The sequence below is a fragment of the Thunnus thynnus genome, chromosome 18, assembly GCF_963924715.1.
Source record: "Thunnus thynnus chromosome 18, fThuThy2.1, whole genome shotgun sequence".
NCBI lineage: Eukaryota > Metazoa > Chordata > Actinopteri > Scombriformes > Scombridae > Thunnus > Thunnus thynnus.
The window spans coordinates 20685087-20700693 of record NC_089534.1 but is presented as its reverse complement, the minus strand read 5'-3'; the positions used below and the strand labels follow the sequence as shown (position 1 = coordinate 20700693).

The 15607-nt window shown below is 38.0% G+C and overlaps 1 protein-coding gene across 1 annotated transcript in view; it reads right to left on the bottom strand.

Annotated features, from left to right (window-relative positions):
• The window catches only part of kcnk3a (potassium channel, subfamily K, member 3a), a 39693-nt gene extending 27697 nt beyond the window's left edge, over positions 1-11996 (bottom strand). Inside the window, exon 1 of the mRNA XM_067572457.1 lies at positions 11610-11996. Within this exon, the coding sequence (XP_067428558.1) occupies positions 11610-11892 (283 nt within the window). The 5' untranslated portion in view covers positions 11893-11996. The remainder of the gene's footprint in view (positions 1-11609) is intronic.
• Positions 11997-15607: the final 3611 nt, after the last annotated feature.

Genomic DNA, 15607 nt, shown 5'->3' with positions numbered 1-15607 from the left:
ATAGGTAAACATTCGCTGGTCATGTGAACGGAGCAGCAGCAGCAATGAGAGTCACTTCTATCAACTTTCTCAGACGTTACTCCTCCAGATCCAGAACACCAACAAGCTTTCTCTGCCAGTAATAGCTGCGGAGGTCTCATTGTTTGTCTCTCTGTAGACTAGTTTGTACCTACAGCTCAGTAGTGTAAGTGAATGTTACACGTGCTAGGAATTACATGCAAAATCCATTAACACTTCTTTGACACACAAGGGTTTGTTTGCTTTGTGACTAAATATTAATAGAGTTATGGATGTGTTACTGCATATTACTTTCCCTCGCTGCTCTTTCACATTTATCCTACTCAATAACTTTTGTAATTATGATTACAAAAATAAGAACCTGTTTAAATCCACATTTAGTGGAACGCTGCTATCAATTGCTCATTTACATTCACTTAGTAAACACAGAAAATGTAATGCATTTTCATCAAACAGATCAACAAAGTGACCATCATTACAACTGTATCAGTGTAGTCTTTTGGTCTTTGTTATTATTCCCATTTTACCAAAGTAGAAAACATAATGTGACAGCAGCAGATAAAAGCTTTTCCCCTAACTGAGACCTAGTTTGTCTCTATTTGTAAGTTCTATAACACCATTTAAATCCAGAGTTACAAGGTGCATCACAGCTGCACATACAAATACAATGCCAAGAGATACAACATGAATCTCAGGAAATGTTCAATCATAGAGAAACAAAACCATTTGAAAAAAAATAAAAACAACTGGAGTAAGAAGTTATACAAATGCAAGCCTACACATGTGGGTTTTTAAAAGCTTTTTGTCCAAATAATGTATGGTTTCAGGTTTTAAACATAAAGAACTACACCTACTTCCTGAGATTTTAGCCTGTCTCGTAACCTTACCCAACGCATGACAAGAAGAAAGGCATCACATTTTTCTCTGTGCTATTAAATATACTTAATGTAGTGTTCCTGAACAGCATGTAGAGTCTCAGGTAATCACACACAATTAGCACTGAGCACAGTTTGAAGATAGGCATTTAAAAAAAAATCAATGGTGCAACATTTCCCACTTCAAAACAAGAAGACAGGTGCTTTTGCCAGGATTTTATGTGTGTCTCACCAGCCACAGGCCATGAGACAAAACGCGTTGGTCTCATAAAGTTCTTTATACTACAAGTGTTGCTGGAGTTTTGACCTTCAAATTATTTCCCTTCTCCATGCAGCTTAGAAATAGGTGAAGTTGAGCCAGAAATATCTACTCTGTTTCACCTGTCCTCTAAACAGGTCTGGCGCTCCTAAACCATCCTGTGTTTGTGCTGCTGCAACTTCAAATTTTTTCACTTTCCTGATAGTGCTACTACTGTATAACGCAGCATATTGTGAACAACTGTCAGTGTATGAACAGGGCTCATCAACTGGAAACACTGACACAAATCTGAAGTGTCACAAAATGAATAACAAGTTAGGAAAAAAGAAAAAACTCTTTTCTGCTCCACAGAATTATGTTTAACTTTGTAGCTTTTTTCTTGGATACTTAATTATTTTGTCTCCTCAGGCCTCTAAAAATTATTCAAATGAAGAACATGAGAAGTTAAAAAGTCATGTTTTACTTGCTTGAATTGCTCACAGCTCAAAGACATATGTAACCTTTGATGAGGAGTCTTGAGTTGATTGTTTTTAAGGGTCACAAACCAAAAAAGGTTTGGAACCAACACTGTCCGAAACAGTGAGTGAGCGCTCCATCCTGAGAGAAGCTTACTTATCAACACTCTTACCTCATTAATCCCTTCTGTATTGTTTGGCATAAAAAGATCAGGCTAGTCTGTAAACATAACCATGTGACTGTTATGTCATTATGTCATGTATGACATGATTTCTGAGTAATCCAGGCCTGCCTACATGTCAGGTTGCTTTAAATTACTTCTGAAGACCTACAGGAGAACCCACAGAGAAGCCTTCATGTGATGAGTTTACTGTTTTTTTGTAGATACCTCTGATACCTCCATGACCACATCTGCGACCTGAACCAGTGTGTCTTATTCAACTGCAGACTTACTGTCTTTGTTATGAGGTTTGTGTAACCTTAGTGACATAATGCTGGGCAAATCAAACAAAGAGAGCTTAGTCATCCTTTCAGCGCTTTAAGTTTTCAGTGACAGGCCTGTGGCAGCACTGACTCAAAGACGCTGAGGCCATTGCTCTCTCTTAATTAACAATTGCTCACATGCATACTTGTGTCATGTTCAGTTTGTCCTGTGACCTTTGGGACCTTGAAACCTGTTTAGAAATCTGTTTCAAAAATACATTGGCAGCAATTACAAAAGAAAAAATTTTTTTTTGCCTGCGGCTCAACAAAATGTCATATTAGTGTACACCACAGTGTGTCCCCATGATGAGTGAGAAGAGCCCGACACTGGGTTATGCAAGGTTATTTACTCTGTTTTGAGGACCTTTATGCAAGCACCAGGGTAGGGTTGTATGATATGACAATATTAGATTGTGAACAATTAAAATGTCTCCACGGTCTGCCTCTACAGAGAGATTGTTAGAATTGTGCTGCAGTGCACATTATATCAGTTCAGCTCCACGATGGAGCGCAGTCTGCTAGCAGGAGGCTAATGGGTAACAGCACCGACATGGCGGGCTCCTCGTACCACATCTCCAATCTGCCAGTGAAAATGACCCCCAGCGACAAGGATTTAGGGTAAAAACAAGCTTACAGCAGAGCAAACTATCTGCACGGCTCACATCAGCAGCCCAAACTGTTTTTAACGGTAAATGCTACGAAAACAGCAAGCAGCAGCACTTGTGTCGAGCCTGCCACCTGTCTGAGCATCATCATGTTGCCAGCTCACACTTGTGTTTGTGAAATCTACAGCAATTTTAATATCCTGCTAGGAGGCTCACCTGCTGCACATCATGTTAAACTGACAGCTGGGCTGCAGGTAAACACCACCATTTAGCGGTTAGCTCATCTGCTAACTGGTGGCACTAACTTCTGTCATGCCGTGATGTTAGCGTGATGTCAGCTCTGGTATACTGTGTTAGTGCCTTTTTTTATCAGTGCACATCCGAAACGACACACTAACACTTCTACACAACATCAACTGTTTGCTTTGCAGCTATGAAATTAGTTCGGTTGTACTGTTACTCTGGTTTCACACCGTTTTAAACAAGGCCAAATAGACAGTCACTATTTTTTAATGCAGCTTTGCACACCTGCTCTTATTTATTTATGTAATTGTTTGTGTTGTGTTGTTGTGTTTTAATGTAACATTATGTGAGTCTTTCATTGACATATGTTTTTTTGTTGTTTGTGAGCCCCAACCCAAATTTAGGCCTACTATGTGAGAGACAAGTTTTTTGAATCTTGAATCTTGAGTATTGTTCAGTAACTTGCAAAATAGTCTAAAAAACCAACATGAAAAAGAATCATGAAAGGATTGTGGATCGTGATCCTGCCTGAAAAAAAATCATATGATATTTTTGCCATATCGCCCACCCCTACACCAGGGAGAGCCACAGCTACCTTATCCCCCAAATCACTTAAAACACAGCAGCAGGGCACGGACCAATTCACCCTCAATTCAATTAAACTGTAAAATAAATCTGCTGGGGTTGATTATAAACTATTAATTCTCACTTGATTCACTGTTGATTGGCTGCATTTTAGAATTTTTCCAATTTTTGAGTAATTTTAGAAATTGAGTTGTCATTGTGTCACTGTGACATTTCCATCCCAAGAGCCACGCCACTAAGAAATTAAGTTTATATACATAAATATACAACTAAATTGTTTCCTCAGTTACATTGAATTGGAAATTGTAATTGCTGCGTGGATTACTTTCACAGGCAACATTTTTTCAAATTAATTAGGCAGTAAATTTATATACTGCACTGAAGTAACAAAGAGGAGGACTCTGGTATCAGGGACCGACAAAACAATTAATCCAAAGTCTTAATTTCTTCCGTCGTTCAAATGAACATAACAACTCCAACAATTGGCTAAGCTGTATCCTGCATGGGGAGCCTAAGAACATAAAAAGGTACAGAACAGTATAGGAAATATCTTCATGCAGCTCAATATACTTAATGAATTCTGTCTTCAAGAAATTCTGTTTAAATACTAAATTGTTGTCCAAATTACTTTGTGTTGAACCATAACCAAACATAACCATAAAAATATTAATAATACTAACAGCAGATTGTACTGCAAGATCTGATATTTTGGCGAAAAAAAATTAAATGTTTTCATGTGTTCAATATCAAAATTTTTGCGACTTGCAAGATACATTAATTAACAACATTTCCTCATTATGTTGACAGAAAACGTAATTCAGGTGTTGAAATTTAGTAGTTTGTATTGTTAATTTCTAGGAAACAGGGTTGGCTTATTCCCAATCAAAGCCACAGTGTGTTTGAGTCACATTTGAGTCATTTTCAATGTGTGTGTTGATATAAAAGCTTTTTTAAATTCTAGCTTGAAGACTCTTGAAACTCTTCCTTCATCAGCAAATGAATAGAAACTTTCACCACATTTCTCCATCGAGAAATAACTATCCTCTCCCTACTGATGTCACTCAGTTAGCTATTGATGTATATTACAGTGATATATTTATTTGTATTGTCACTTTTTTAAATCTATTCGATGCCCACACTCTCCCATATCTCCTCTGAGAAGTGCTGAAGTATCCATCTCCCTTTGATGATGATGATGGGTGTCCTTGTGGAATAGCTGGTGAGAGTTGTATTCTTTGTGCTCTCAACCACTTACTGCACTCACCTCTTAAGCTGACTGAATAATAATGATGATACTAATGAAAGTAATTACCATTAATAATTCAAGATGTGCCCTCTAATTATGCAACTGCTGAAAATGGATTCACACCTGCCGCCAAATCAAAGCATAGTGTCAGTGATGAAAATAGAAAAAAAAAAAAAAAGATCAGGTATTTTAGTCCACATATAGAAGCATTAGATTCAGTGACCCAGAGAGGATTTGCTGAGCATGTCTGCTCTTTTTCAGCGACAGCCTGCTTCACATTCATACACTAATGTGCTTCCACACTTGGTAGCTGCCCAGTACAGCAATAACTGATGTACTGGTGATGACAGAGCAACTAAACCAGAGCTGGAAAGGCTTCAAGCTCTCTGATCCGATCCACTTTTAATGTGATGGAAGAGTGTTACTTGCAAACCAACCAGCAGATTTTCCCCACCAGTCCCAGCCTTTAAACCAGATGGGATGCTATCTTTTGGGATTATTCAGTTCCTCTCTTTCAGCAGATTACAGATTCATAGTCTACAGACGATGAGCGCAGCGTCACAGCAGAGCACTGAGCTCACGTCTGCTGAATCAACAAGAGGCAAACAGCCAAATGATCTTTGAACGAAAACAATTTAACAGGAGGTGATTCACAATAATAAAAATCCAAGCGAAGCATGTTCTTTTTGAAGGAATGTTTTTCTAACCACAACCACATGGTGATTTTAAAGTTTTGTTTATGAGCCTGAATGGATCACAAAGAGGAAGGTTAATGACTTCAGACATTAGATAATAGACAAAAAGGTAGAAGTCAAAATACCTTTTCCTCAAGGTTATTCTCTCTAACCCTAAAGAGCTAGATATGATTAAAAAAGAAAATGGTCAGTAATTAAAGGTTAGTTCACTCAAAATACCAAAAGACATTTTGTCACTTACATGTGATGGTATCTAGCCAGGCAGACAGTTTTGGTTTCATTGGTCAGATTTTGAGTTATCTGAGATTTCTGCTTCCAAACAACTACAATGGGAGTGAATTATTTGTGGTGCTCACAGTACTAGAAAATGACATTAAAAAAAACTAATCAGTAACATCTATTTCCAAAAACAATCTCCTTGTTAATCCATACGCTGCCAGCTTCTTTTATATGGACTTAATATGGACTGTATAGATTTCTTACAAGTACAAAGTAATTTCAAGGAAAATTCATTATGGTGAAGTCTATCGATTATCCAGAGAAATGTGCAGCTTTTGATTCCTTTAAATGTCATTTTATTCAATTATTTGAGCACCACAAATCTCCTTTCACCTCTACTGCATGCAGATGGATTAATAAAAAACAAAAACAAAACTGTCTGTATGGTTTGGATATCATTGGAATAAGGAAGACATACAGAAAATATACTTTTTTGTGCATAATTTGGGTGAACCAACCCTTTAAGTTGGCTGGTGTAAATGTACTGCAATACACAGAGACTGTCGACAGTTAAAAAAGCAAAACAAAAAATTATCACCAGACAAGAATGCTGATACAAGACAATTCTGCAAAACCTTTCACTGCCAACATTTTTTAAATGTTTGCTTTCTGCAATAACTATGGCAACTAAGGTATGACTGTGGTTAGAGAAAGATTGTGGTTATAAATGAGGCATGTTTTAAGGGATGATTAGGCAACTGAAACACTTGGTTTAGATAAAGATCATTTCATAAAGAAGTGAGAGTGAATTGCAAATCTGTGACAGGACACAAACTTTGATCTCCCGCATTAAAGTCAGGTATGCAACACGACCATCCACCTCTCCAACCTCCACACCCTTACTTTCCATCTTGTTGCATATGGGAACACTACTTCCTGCATTGGCACTAAATGTTAGGATTGGATGTAAAATGTGAGGTGTGGAACTGTGAGACTGTCCCCCCAAGAAAAACAACACAATAGGTCGTAATGACAGTTGCCCGAAAATGACATATAGTTACATTTGAGAGACAGATGCCATCCGGCTGCTGTAGTAATTATGACCCGCAGCAGTGGTGCAGTTCAGAGTTTTTTAAAAAACACAACTATATCGTCCCCTAACCATAACCCCATGGTTATTATTGTAGCCATGACAATGAAGGGCACCTAACTTTAAGGAAGTAGTAATTTTAACCCACATGGGTAAAAATGGTCTAATGTCAAAGTCCTCATTACTGTCCAGTGTATGTATCCAGAACAGTTCATGTTTTTGGAGCATTGTGACATTCAGTATTCACCTGTATCCAAGGACATAGAAAGTCAGAGAGTCAAAGAGCATTGGCATATTGTAGAGACGGATCCAGTACTGAAGAATTGCTTTTCCAAACCCCCTTGAGTGGTTTAGAGCGTGCGTAACATGCTGGTGAGGACAGATCTCCCTCCTCCATCACCCTCACATTTTCTTAGCCTGGTCCCCTCTGGAAATTACCCACGTGGTCGTTGCCAACAATACCATTTCACATGAAAAACTAACTCGTTCAACCAACCTCACACAGGAAGAAAATACAACATCAAAGGTGTTATTTGATGTTCTACTGCCGATGTCATATACATGCTTAAATGCCCATGTGGGCTGGCATACACTGATAAGACCACCAGACCTCTAAAAACTCGAATTGCTGAACACCGCAGCACTATCAGAAATAATGTAACATCTAGTCCTGTGGCACAATACTTTCACTCTCAGATATATGTAGGGATTGAAGCTTTAAAAAACACCCACACAGAGGGGGGAGATACTAACTCTGTGCTCCCAAGACATGAACTGTTACACTGGGCACTTTGGCCCCAAAAGGCCTTAATGAGGACATTGGACCATTTTTATGAATACATATCTTATGTGTCATTTCTCAAACAATAATATTGTCTCTCTGTATTGTGTTCTGTTTTATATATGGTGTTACATTTTTTCCCTATGTCAAAATCATAGATATATTTTTATAAATAGACAGAGGCGCTTCTAATAGGTAGTATGTATGACGGCTATCTAGCCTGAGTCCTTTATTGGAGTACAAACCATTGGGGGCACATGTACTATATCTACTATATTTCTTTTTTGTACCTTTTGTATATATTTGTGTATTTATGTAGCCTATTTATACTAAATATATATTTATACTGTGTAGTCATAAAAAACAATGTATATGTAAAATATATAAAATATTGTAAGGTTTACTACAACTTTATTGACAACAATCTACACCTGGTGTGCTATGTCACATGGTTTTGTGAACTATGGGTATTTAAGATGGCGACTCTCTGTATGTATCAGAAGCAGTCTGAGAAAAAGCCTTGTGCTCAAAACATCATGCAGCAGAAAATAAAAACAGGAACTACTGGGTGTGCGGATCTCTCTCCTTTTCAACTCTGCTAAGTATTTTTTGATCCAGCACCCATCCTGTTGGGTACTGGGATGTGCGTTTCTTTTTATTATCTTTCCTCAAACCTAACCAGATCATAACCACAGTGTTGTCACATCATAAAACATAATTATTTTTTAACAGTGGTTTGTAATGGTTCTGGGAGGTGGCCGATAGAGGCTCCAGATTAGAAAATGCTCCTATGTGTTGTTCTAGAGCGCACATGGTCAAACGACATATTTAATCATCTAATATGGATGCAATTCCTTGGGATACTAGGAAAACACGAGCCAGCTGCCTGAGAAGAACAACACAACTGCTTCACATGTTCCTGTCCTTATCAGATGGTATAAAGCACATCAGATAACAGACAGAGGATATGAGCCATAAAATAATGTTCTCATGTTGTGTGTTTGGCCTCAGCATGGTCTGGATGACCTTGAACTGCAGCAGGGCATTCAGTGTATGCTGCGGTCACATACACTGACGTGGCAATGACAAGATGTTCATCCCCTGGAGGTGGAAGGCTGCATGATGAAGGCAGAGGGAAGATGACTATGATTGTACCCACGAGGCGAGTCCCCTGAGCCCCAGACTTTCATCACACCCAGTTCTTGACCATGCAAGGAGCTGCCCCAATCTCCTGCCATCTTGAGAGCGCTTTCTCGCTCCAGGCTCATTTATTTTCTTCTTGTGGTGTTCCTCGCATCGCTTCAATCTTTCCCCGTAGTTGGCGGGTAAATGGACACCCTGCCCTCCACCTCCCCTCTCCTCTGTGGAAAGTGATGACTGATTACTGATTGCGGCGTCTCCTCCCTTCTTCTCTTATGTTAAATTATTAGTAGAGCATGCAGGGGCCAGATCTTGTCATGTGTCGACTGTTTCCACAGACGGTTGTGCAGTTCAGAAATGTGGATATGTACTCATCATGGCTTTCAAGGATATTATTTGTTTTCACAGTATCAACAGCCTGCTGTATGTGTTATATACAGGAAAATATAAATCTCATTACTCTTTTATGCTTCTTACAAACTCATACAGAGAACACTGTTTTCACACCAACTTTGGCACCTCTGGGGGTATTCTGTGTTGGATCTGAATGTCCTGAGGCCTCATTTCTAAAATGGCTTTATCCTTGATTTAATTATAATTTCAAAGAATATGACAGGAAATAAAAGGATGCCTATTTTTAAACGTTGGTTGGTGACAGAAATAGTTTCAGCCTCTCTGTTATCATCAGAAAAACCTAAATAAAAATCACAGCTTTATCTGAGATTTGACTTATATAAAATGTAGATATTTGTCCTGTTGTTGTCGCTATGTGTATACTGTAAGTCATGGCTCCGTGATATTGAGTATGCAGTATCTACAGTGTTAATGTTGTGTGCCAGGAGGCCAATGGAACAGTGAGGGTCTGGTGTTGTCATTAATACTTAATGGCAGGCTGAAACACCAATCACTGTGTTTGTAGCAGCCGCGGGGCTCACAATTACAGAATGCGGTTACAGACACCCGGGTTGGGTTGGTGTGCAATTAGTCGCCTGCATCTGATAGGGTTACAAGTCACAGGTCACTACTGACAACTGCCCCCGGTCACTAAACACAGGCTCAGATAGGAGGTGGTGACAAGGACGGCTTCTAAAGGGATGAAAAGAAGATGATAAGGGTGAAAGATGGGGCATGTGAACCTTCTCTGAGATTAAATAAAAGCTTGATTTCTTTGGTTGAACAAACAGATGTGTGCTTCATTTGACAACAGCCTTAAAATTACATATGAGACAAAAGTAAACAAAACATTATTTTCTTTTTGGCTTCATTTTCTATGTCACACTAATTAAACAAACTGTATACTTGGAATAATTGTAGTTGTGAGCAGAGTGTTATGCAAAGCACTGAAGCAAACAAGCACATTTTTAAGGCAAAGTAAATAAAAAAGGCCAGGAGCCTGTAGGGGCTCTTGGAGCAGGATTAATGAGTAAGAGAGCACAAGAGAAGGCAAATAAATGCCTCATAACTTAAGATTCCCGGAGCATCTTCTCTAATGACACCTTTGAGTTATGAGCAGCAGAGACACTTGTCCTCAAGAGTGCCTTTTTGGCTGCTACAGATTTGACTTTGAGGCGACCCTTTTCAATGCTGCAATTCAGTAAAAATGCTCCAATATAAGAGAGCTCTGATGACAACTTGTTGGCAGAACAATTTTCTCTGTGTTCAGGTTGTAAGAGGTCTCCTCTCTGCTCGGTCTGTGCGAAGCGATGCACACAATGTTTAGACGGCAATGATGGGGTTTCAAAACACCAGCTGCCATGAGTCCCTATAGGGACTGTTGAGCTTATTATGAAAGTTCATCTCATTTATGTTTTTTTTGTTTGTTTTTTTTACCTTATTTACTATCATTATAATAGTCATATAACAATTCTGTAAGTATTAAGTTAAGTAAGATTCATGGTACACCTGTACTTAAAACTGATCTTATAATTAATAATTCTTCCATTTGTGGTATCACTATACATACTTTTTATTACTTACTGTAGTAATCCCACAGTATGATGTTCCTAAAAGCATGTTTTATATGTCTTCAGCAGTGTTGGACAGTAACTGAGTTCTGTACATACACTTAAGTACAAATTAGCGGTATTTTATTTCAGTATTTCCATTTCATGCTACTTTACTTCCACTCCACTACATTTATTCAACATCTTTAGTTACTATTTACAGATTAAGGTTTTACATATAAAGCCTGTTATGAGCTTATAAAACATGATGCTTTGATATGAATTAACTGCCCAACATTGTGTAATATAGTTTTTTTGAACAGCTCCACTTTGACCAACAACAGCAAAATGCCACTTACACATAAGTACATCAGTAGTAATAAAACAATAATATTATATATAACAGTATAACACTCACAGAGACTATTTTTCTCATTATGAGCACTTCTGCTTTTGATATTCTTAGTACATTTTGCTAATAATACAAAAATACTTTTACTTTAGTGGCATTTTCGATGCAGTACTTGTAATGGATTGCAGTATTGCTTTTTTTGTACTTAAGTAAGTCTGAGTATGTAAGTACATCTGAGTACTTCCCCCGCCACTGTATATTCTTAATAGCGGCAAGGGATTTATGGCACACCTGTTGTATCTAATATTGAGTTTATAAATATGGCATTTTATGGAATTTTCTCAATCCGTTGTATCACTGCAGTGCTCGCATAATGTTCTGTAATCGTTGATTATGCGAAACTGAGTTGATGGAGACCTGTGGTATGGTACAGTTTTCTTAAAAGCATTCTATAACCTTAGGTTACTATAACCTACAATTAATTCCCTAACAGTTCACACGCATTGAATTTTGCCTTACATCAAACAGAAACCAGCGTATAATCAATCATTTCAACTTTTTTTCGCCGACAGAATAAAAATCAAAGTTCCCAGGGATGATCTCAGTAATGCTCTCTTACCTATGGTTGTGATCACAGTGATGGCGAAGTAAAACGAGCCGGCGAATTGCCACTGCACCCCGGCTTTGTGCGGCTTCAGCTGCAGTACCACCTTCTCCAGCTCGTCAAAGTCCTCCAGGGACAAGTTGAAGGTTTTGAGCAGCTCATCTTTTGTCCGGTTCACCTCCCTCCGCTGAGTCGTCTCCTCCTGGGATTCCAACGCGTCAAAAATCGCGGCGCCGACTATCAGGTAGGTGAAGGTGCAGATGATTAGGGCGAGGGTCCTCACGTTTTGCCTCTTCATGGTGGTGTGGTGCTTGTCAGGGCGACAGGCGGAGTGTCAGCGCGGGTCTGGAGGACGGGGAGCTCGGCTGGCTCATGGCTGTGCTGCTCTGACGGAGCGGAGGAGCTCTCTGATTACTTTATGAGCCGAGGAGCTGTTCATTCAGCACCACCCCTCCCCCCCTCCCACTGCAGGAATCCTCCCCCTCCACCCACCCAAACATCCCTCCCTATCTCTCTTTCTCCTATCTGAGATTTGACAGTATATCGGGGGGAAAGTATGTAGTTTAACAAAATACTGTAACTATTTGTAATTTGGTTGTGTTATATTTTATATGTAGTAGTGGGGAAATTATAATACATATGTCACTAGGGTAAAAGTAGCAGTACCAGAATGAAAAAAAGCTCAGAAGAAGTATTCAGCTCTTACTTTAGTAAATACAACAATGTAAAAATACTCCATTTCAAAGTTCGGAAAACAATTTAAAGATCCCCTCTAGTCATGTTGTAAGATATATAAAAATACTTATTATTGGAATAGTAATATGTGTTTTTCCTCATAAAAAGTACCTAATTAAAAACCATTTGTTCCTTCTCCCTCATTGAAAAATCCAGAATCGGTTAAAATGCAAATATTGTTAACGTCGAAAGTCTGATTGCTGGACAAAAGATGTTTCCTCCTTCACTGTAAAGTCCATTTTCAGTGTTTGTGCACTGGATGCTTCGAGTTTCCACATCACACTTGTGTAGGTTGCTTACTGGATCACAACGAGCTTCCGAAGAAGTCCTGATGTCACAAATCATGCTCACAGACCCATGCCTTACACTAAGATTTTCAGTGAGCACAGAGAAACTTTCCCCCTTCAGCAGATGAATGTGAAACAGCCTTCTAGTGTCAAACTCTGCACATACATCATTCTGCACAGCGAAGCTCAAACATCCAACTGAAGCCACAATAAGCAAAACACATTTTTGAGTGGAGAGGGACTTTAAGTGAAAGCACAGAATTTAATTAACATTAAAGGAACTGCATTAAGCTAGTTTAAGTCCTATTTATCAGATCGATTCCAGTTTGTACACGTTAGTTCCACAAGGTTCTGTGCTTGGACCAATACTATTCACCTTATATATGCTTCCTTTAGGTAATATTATTAGGAAACATTCCATAAATTTTCATTATTATGCAGATGATACCCAATTTTATTTATCAGTAAAGCCAGATGAAACCAATCAGTTCAGTTAAAGTTCAAGCATACCTTAAGGATATAAAGACCTGGATGACCTGCAATTTTCTGCTACTAAACTCAGACAAAACTAAAGTTATCGTGATTGGTCCTAAACACCTTTAACACATTATCTAATGATATAGCTCCTCTAGATGGCATTACCTGTACCTGTATATGTAAATTTACTTTAAATAGTAACATTTCACCTCCAATTACAAGTAAGTGCTGCATTCAAAATTTTACATTGAAGTCTGTGTAAAGGAAATCAGAGATTTCTTTTTAAACACATTATACATGTTAGAAAATAATAACTGAAAACATGTGAAAAGACTGTGAACTATGTAGCACTGAATTGTGGAGTTGGAGCGTTAAACTGTTTTTCACCACTTCTGTGTTCAAGATTATTTGGGCGAGCCTGATATGGTGGCTCAGTGACGTGGAGGGGTGACTAGCATGACCCCCCCCCACAATCAATCACATATTTTTTAACTACCCACCATTTTTCAAAGCATGCCAAGGTGTGTTTTTCACATGATATAAAAATCCAGTCATAAAACTTTAAACTTACCTTTGTTTTTTAAGTTTAGTAATCCATTACAATTAGTATCATTAAATGTAAACTAAAAACCTACCTCTTTAGCCTGGCTTTCGATTAGAATATTTTAAGACCATTATTTATTTTATTTTAACATTTATGGTATTCGTGTTCAATGTTTAATTCCGTCTCACCTATTTTAACTGTCATTGTGTTTTATCAGTTTTAACTAATTCTTACTTCATTTTATTTTATATCTATTTTACTGTTTTTAGTGTGAATGCTGACAATCATTCTGTAAAGCACTTTGAATTGCACTAACCTATATGAAAGGTGCTATACAAATAAAGTTTGATTGATTGATTGATTGATTGAATATAATACCTTCATTTGCTGTTACATTATATATCTGCTGTTGTAAGTGAAGAGTGATATGAGAAGTTGTGACAGTATTACTGATGCAAGAACAGAGTAACAGCAACCCAACAGGGTCAACTAGTGGACAGGTGAGGGATGGCAGGGTCAGGAGTGAAAAGATGCTCAGAGGAAACACAAAACAGAGACTAATCTGAGCTGACATGAGCTGGAGCTCACATGAGAGGAGGCGACACTGAGGGCAGAGGATGAGGAACCATTTAATTATTTATTTAGATTTTTAAATTTTACTCTTATTCTTAGGGGAGTATGTGGCTGTGCATGAATACAAACCTTTTCAGTATCAGCATGTTATATATCTGCTAAAAGTCTTTTTTTTCATTATTTATGAATACATAGCATACAAACCATCAAAAATAGTTAATTTATGTCAAATAATTGATTAACATAACATGTCATCACCAACAAGTAATTATTAAATATCTTACGCTATTTAAAGAGCAAACTAAAGAAGTATGTGTAAGTGAAGATATGTGGGAAATTCAGATGTTACACAATTATAAGGTAAAGAATATTAAACAATGATTTGTTTCTTGTTTATTACATGCAATGTGATTTATTACACATATGCAAACCTAAGTTGTGTTTTATACATTTTAAACCAACATCTATAAAATTGTTTTTATTTATTTTACCTAATGACACTCCTTTGGGACAGGATGTGGGTGAGTGCAGACTGCTTGACTAACTCTTCTTTTAGTGTTGCTGCACTTGTTCAGGTGGGAGAAGTTACAACTTCATCATTCTTATTGGTAGGTGAAGTTTTGTGAAATTCAAGCATATAGCTCCACACACCTTCAACATGAGCGCAGGTATAATCAAACAGAATAACTGAAACACTTGTGTGGAAGATCAGGCCTTTAAAGGGGGCATTTCATGATTTTCTATCATTTATATACTGTTGCTATAATGTTGGATGTCTATGTTAAACATGGTCAAAGTTCCAAAACTTGAGGCAAATGTATGTAAAAATGGTCCCTGAAATTCAAAAGCCCAGGCTTTAGGCTGCTCTGAACACTGTTTACAATGTTACCTCTACTTCCTCCTTGTGATGACATCAGATTGTTTGTGTATGTAGCCTTTGTTGCTAAGATTGTTCCATGGGTTGCTCAAGTTTTCCACTGCATATTTCAGATCGAATTCAGGCTCGAACATGTACGGATGTATTTGAGAAGTTTCTATTTTGAGTAAAGAATGAGAAAAATAAAAAATCCTACTACTACTGTTTGTTTATGGAGCCTCCAGAGCTGCTGGAAGTCTGCCGAGTACAAATTAGAACAGAGTGGGCTCATCAGGAGGGGGCCCTTAAAGAGACAGGAGCTAAGACGGCCTGTTTCAGACAGAGGCTGAACTGAGGGGCAGCATAAAGGGCCAGTATACAATAAATAAGGAGGTTTTTTAACTGTAAATCATGCAAAGATATTCCAGTAGAGCCCCATAATATAAATATAGACCTGGAAATGTGCAGGATAATGTCCCTGTTAACATGTTTTCTGTACTGTTTGAGCTCCATCCATACACTTGAAAACAGAACATAAAAT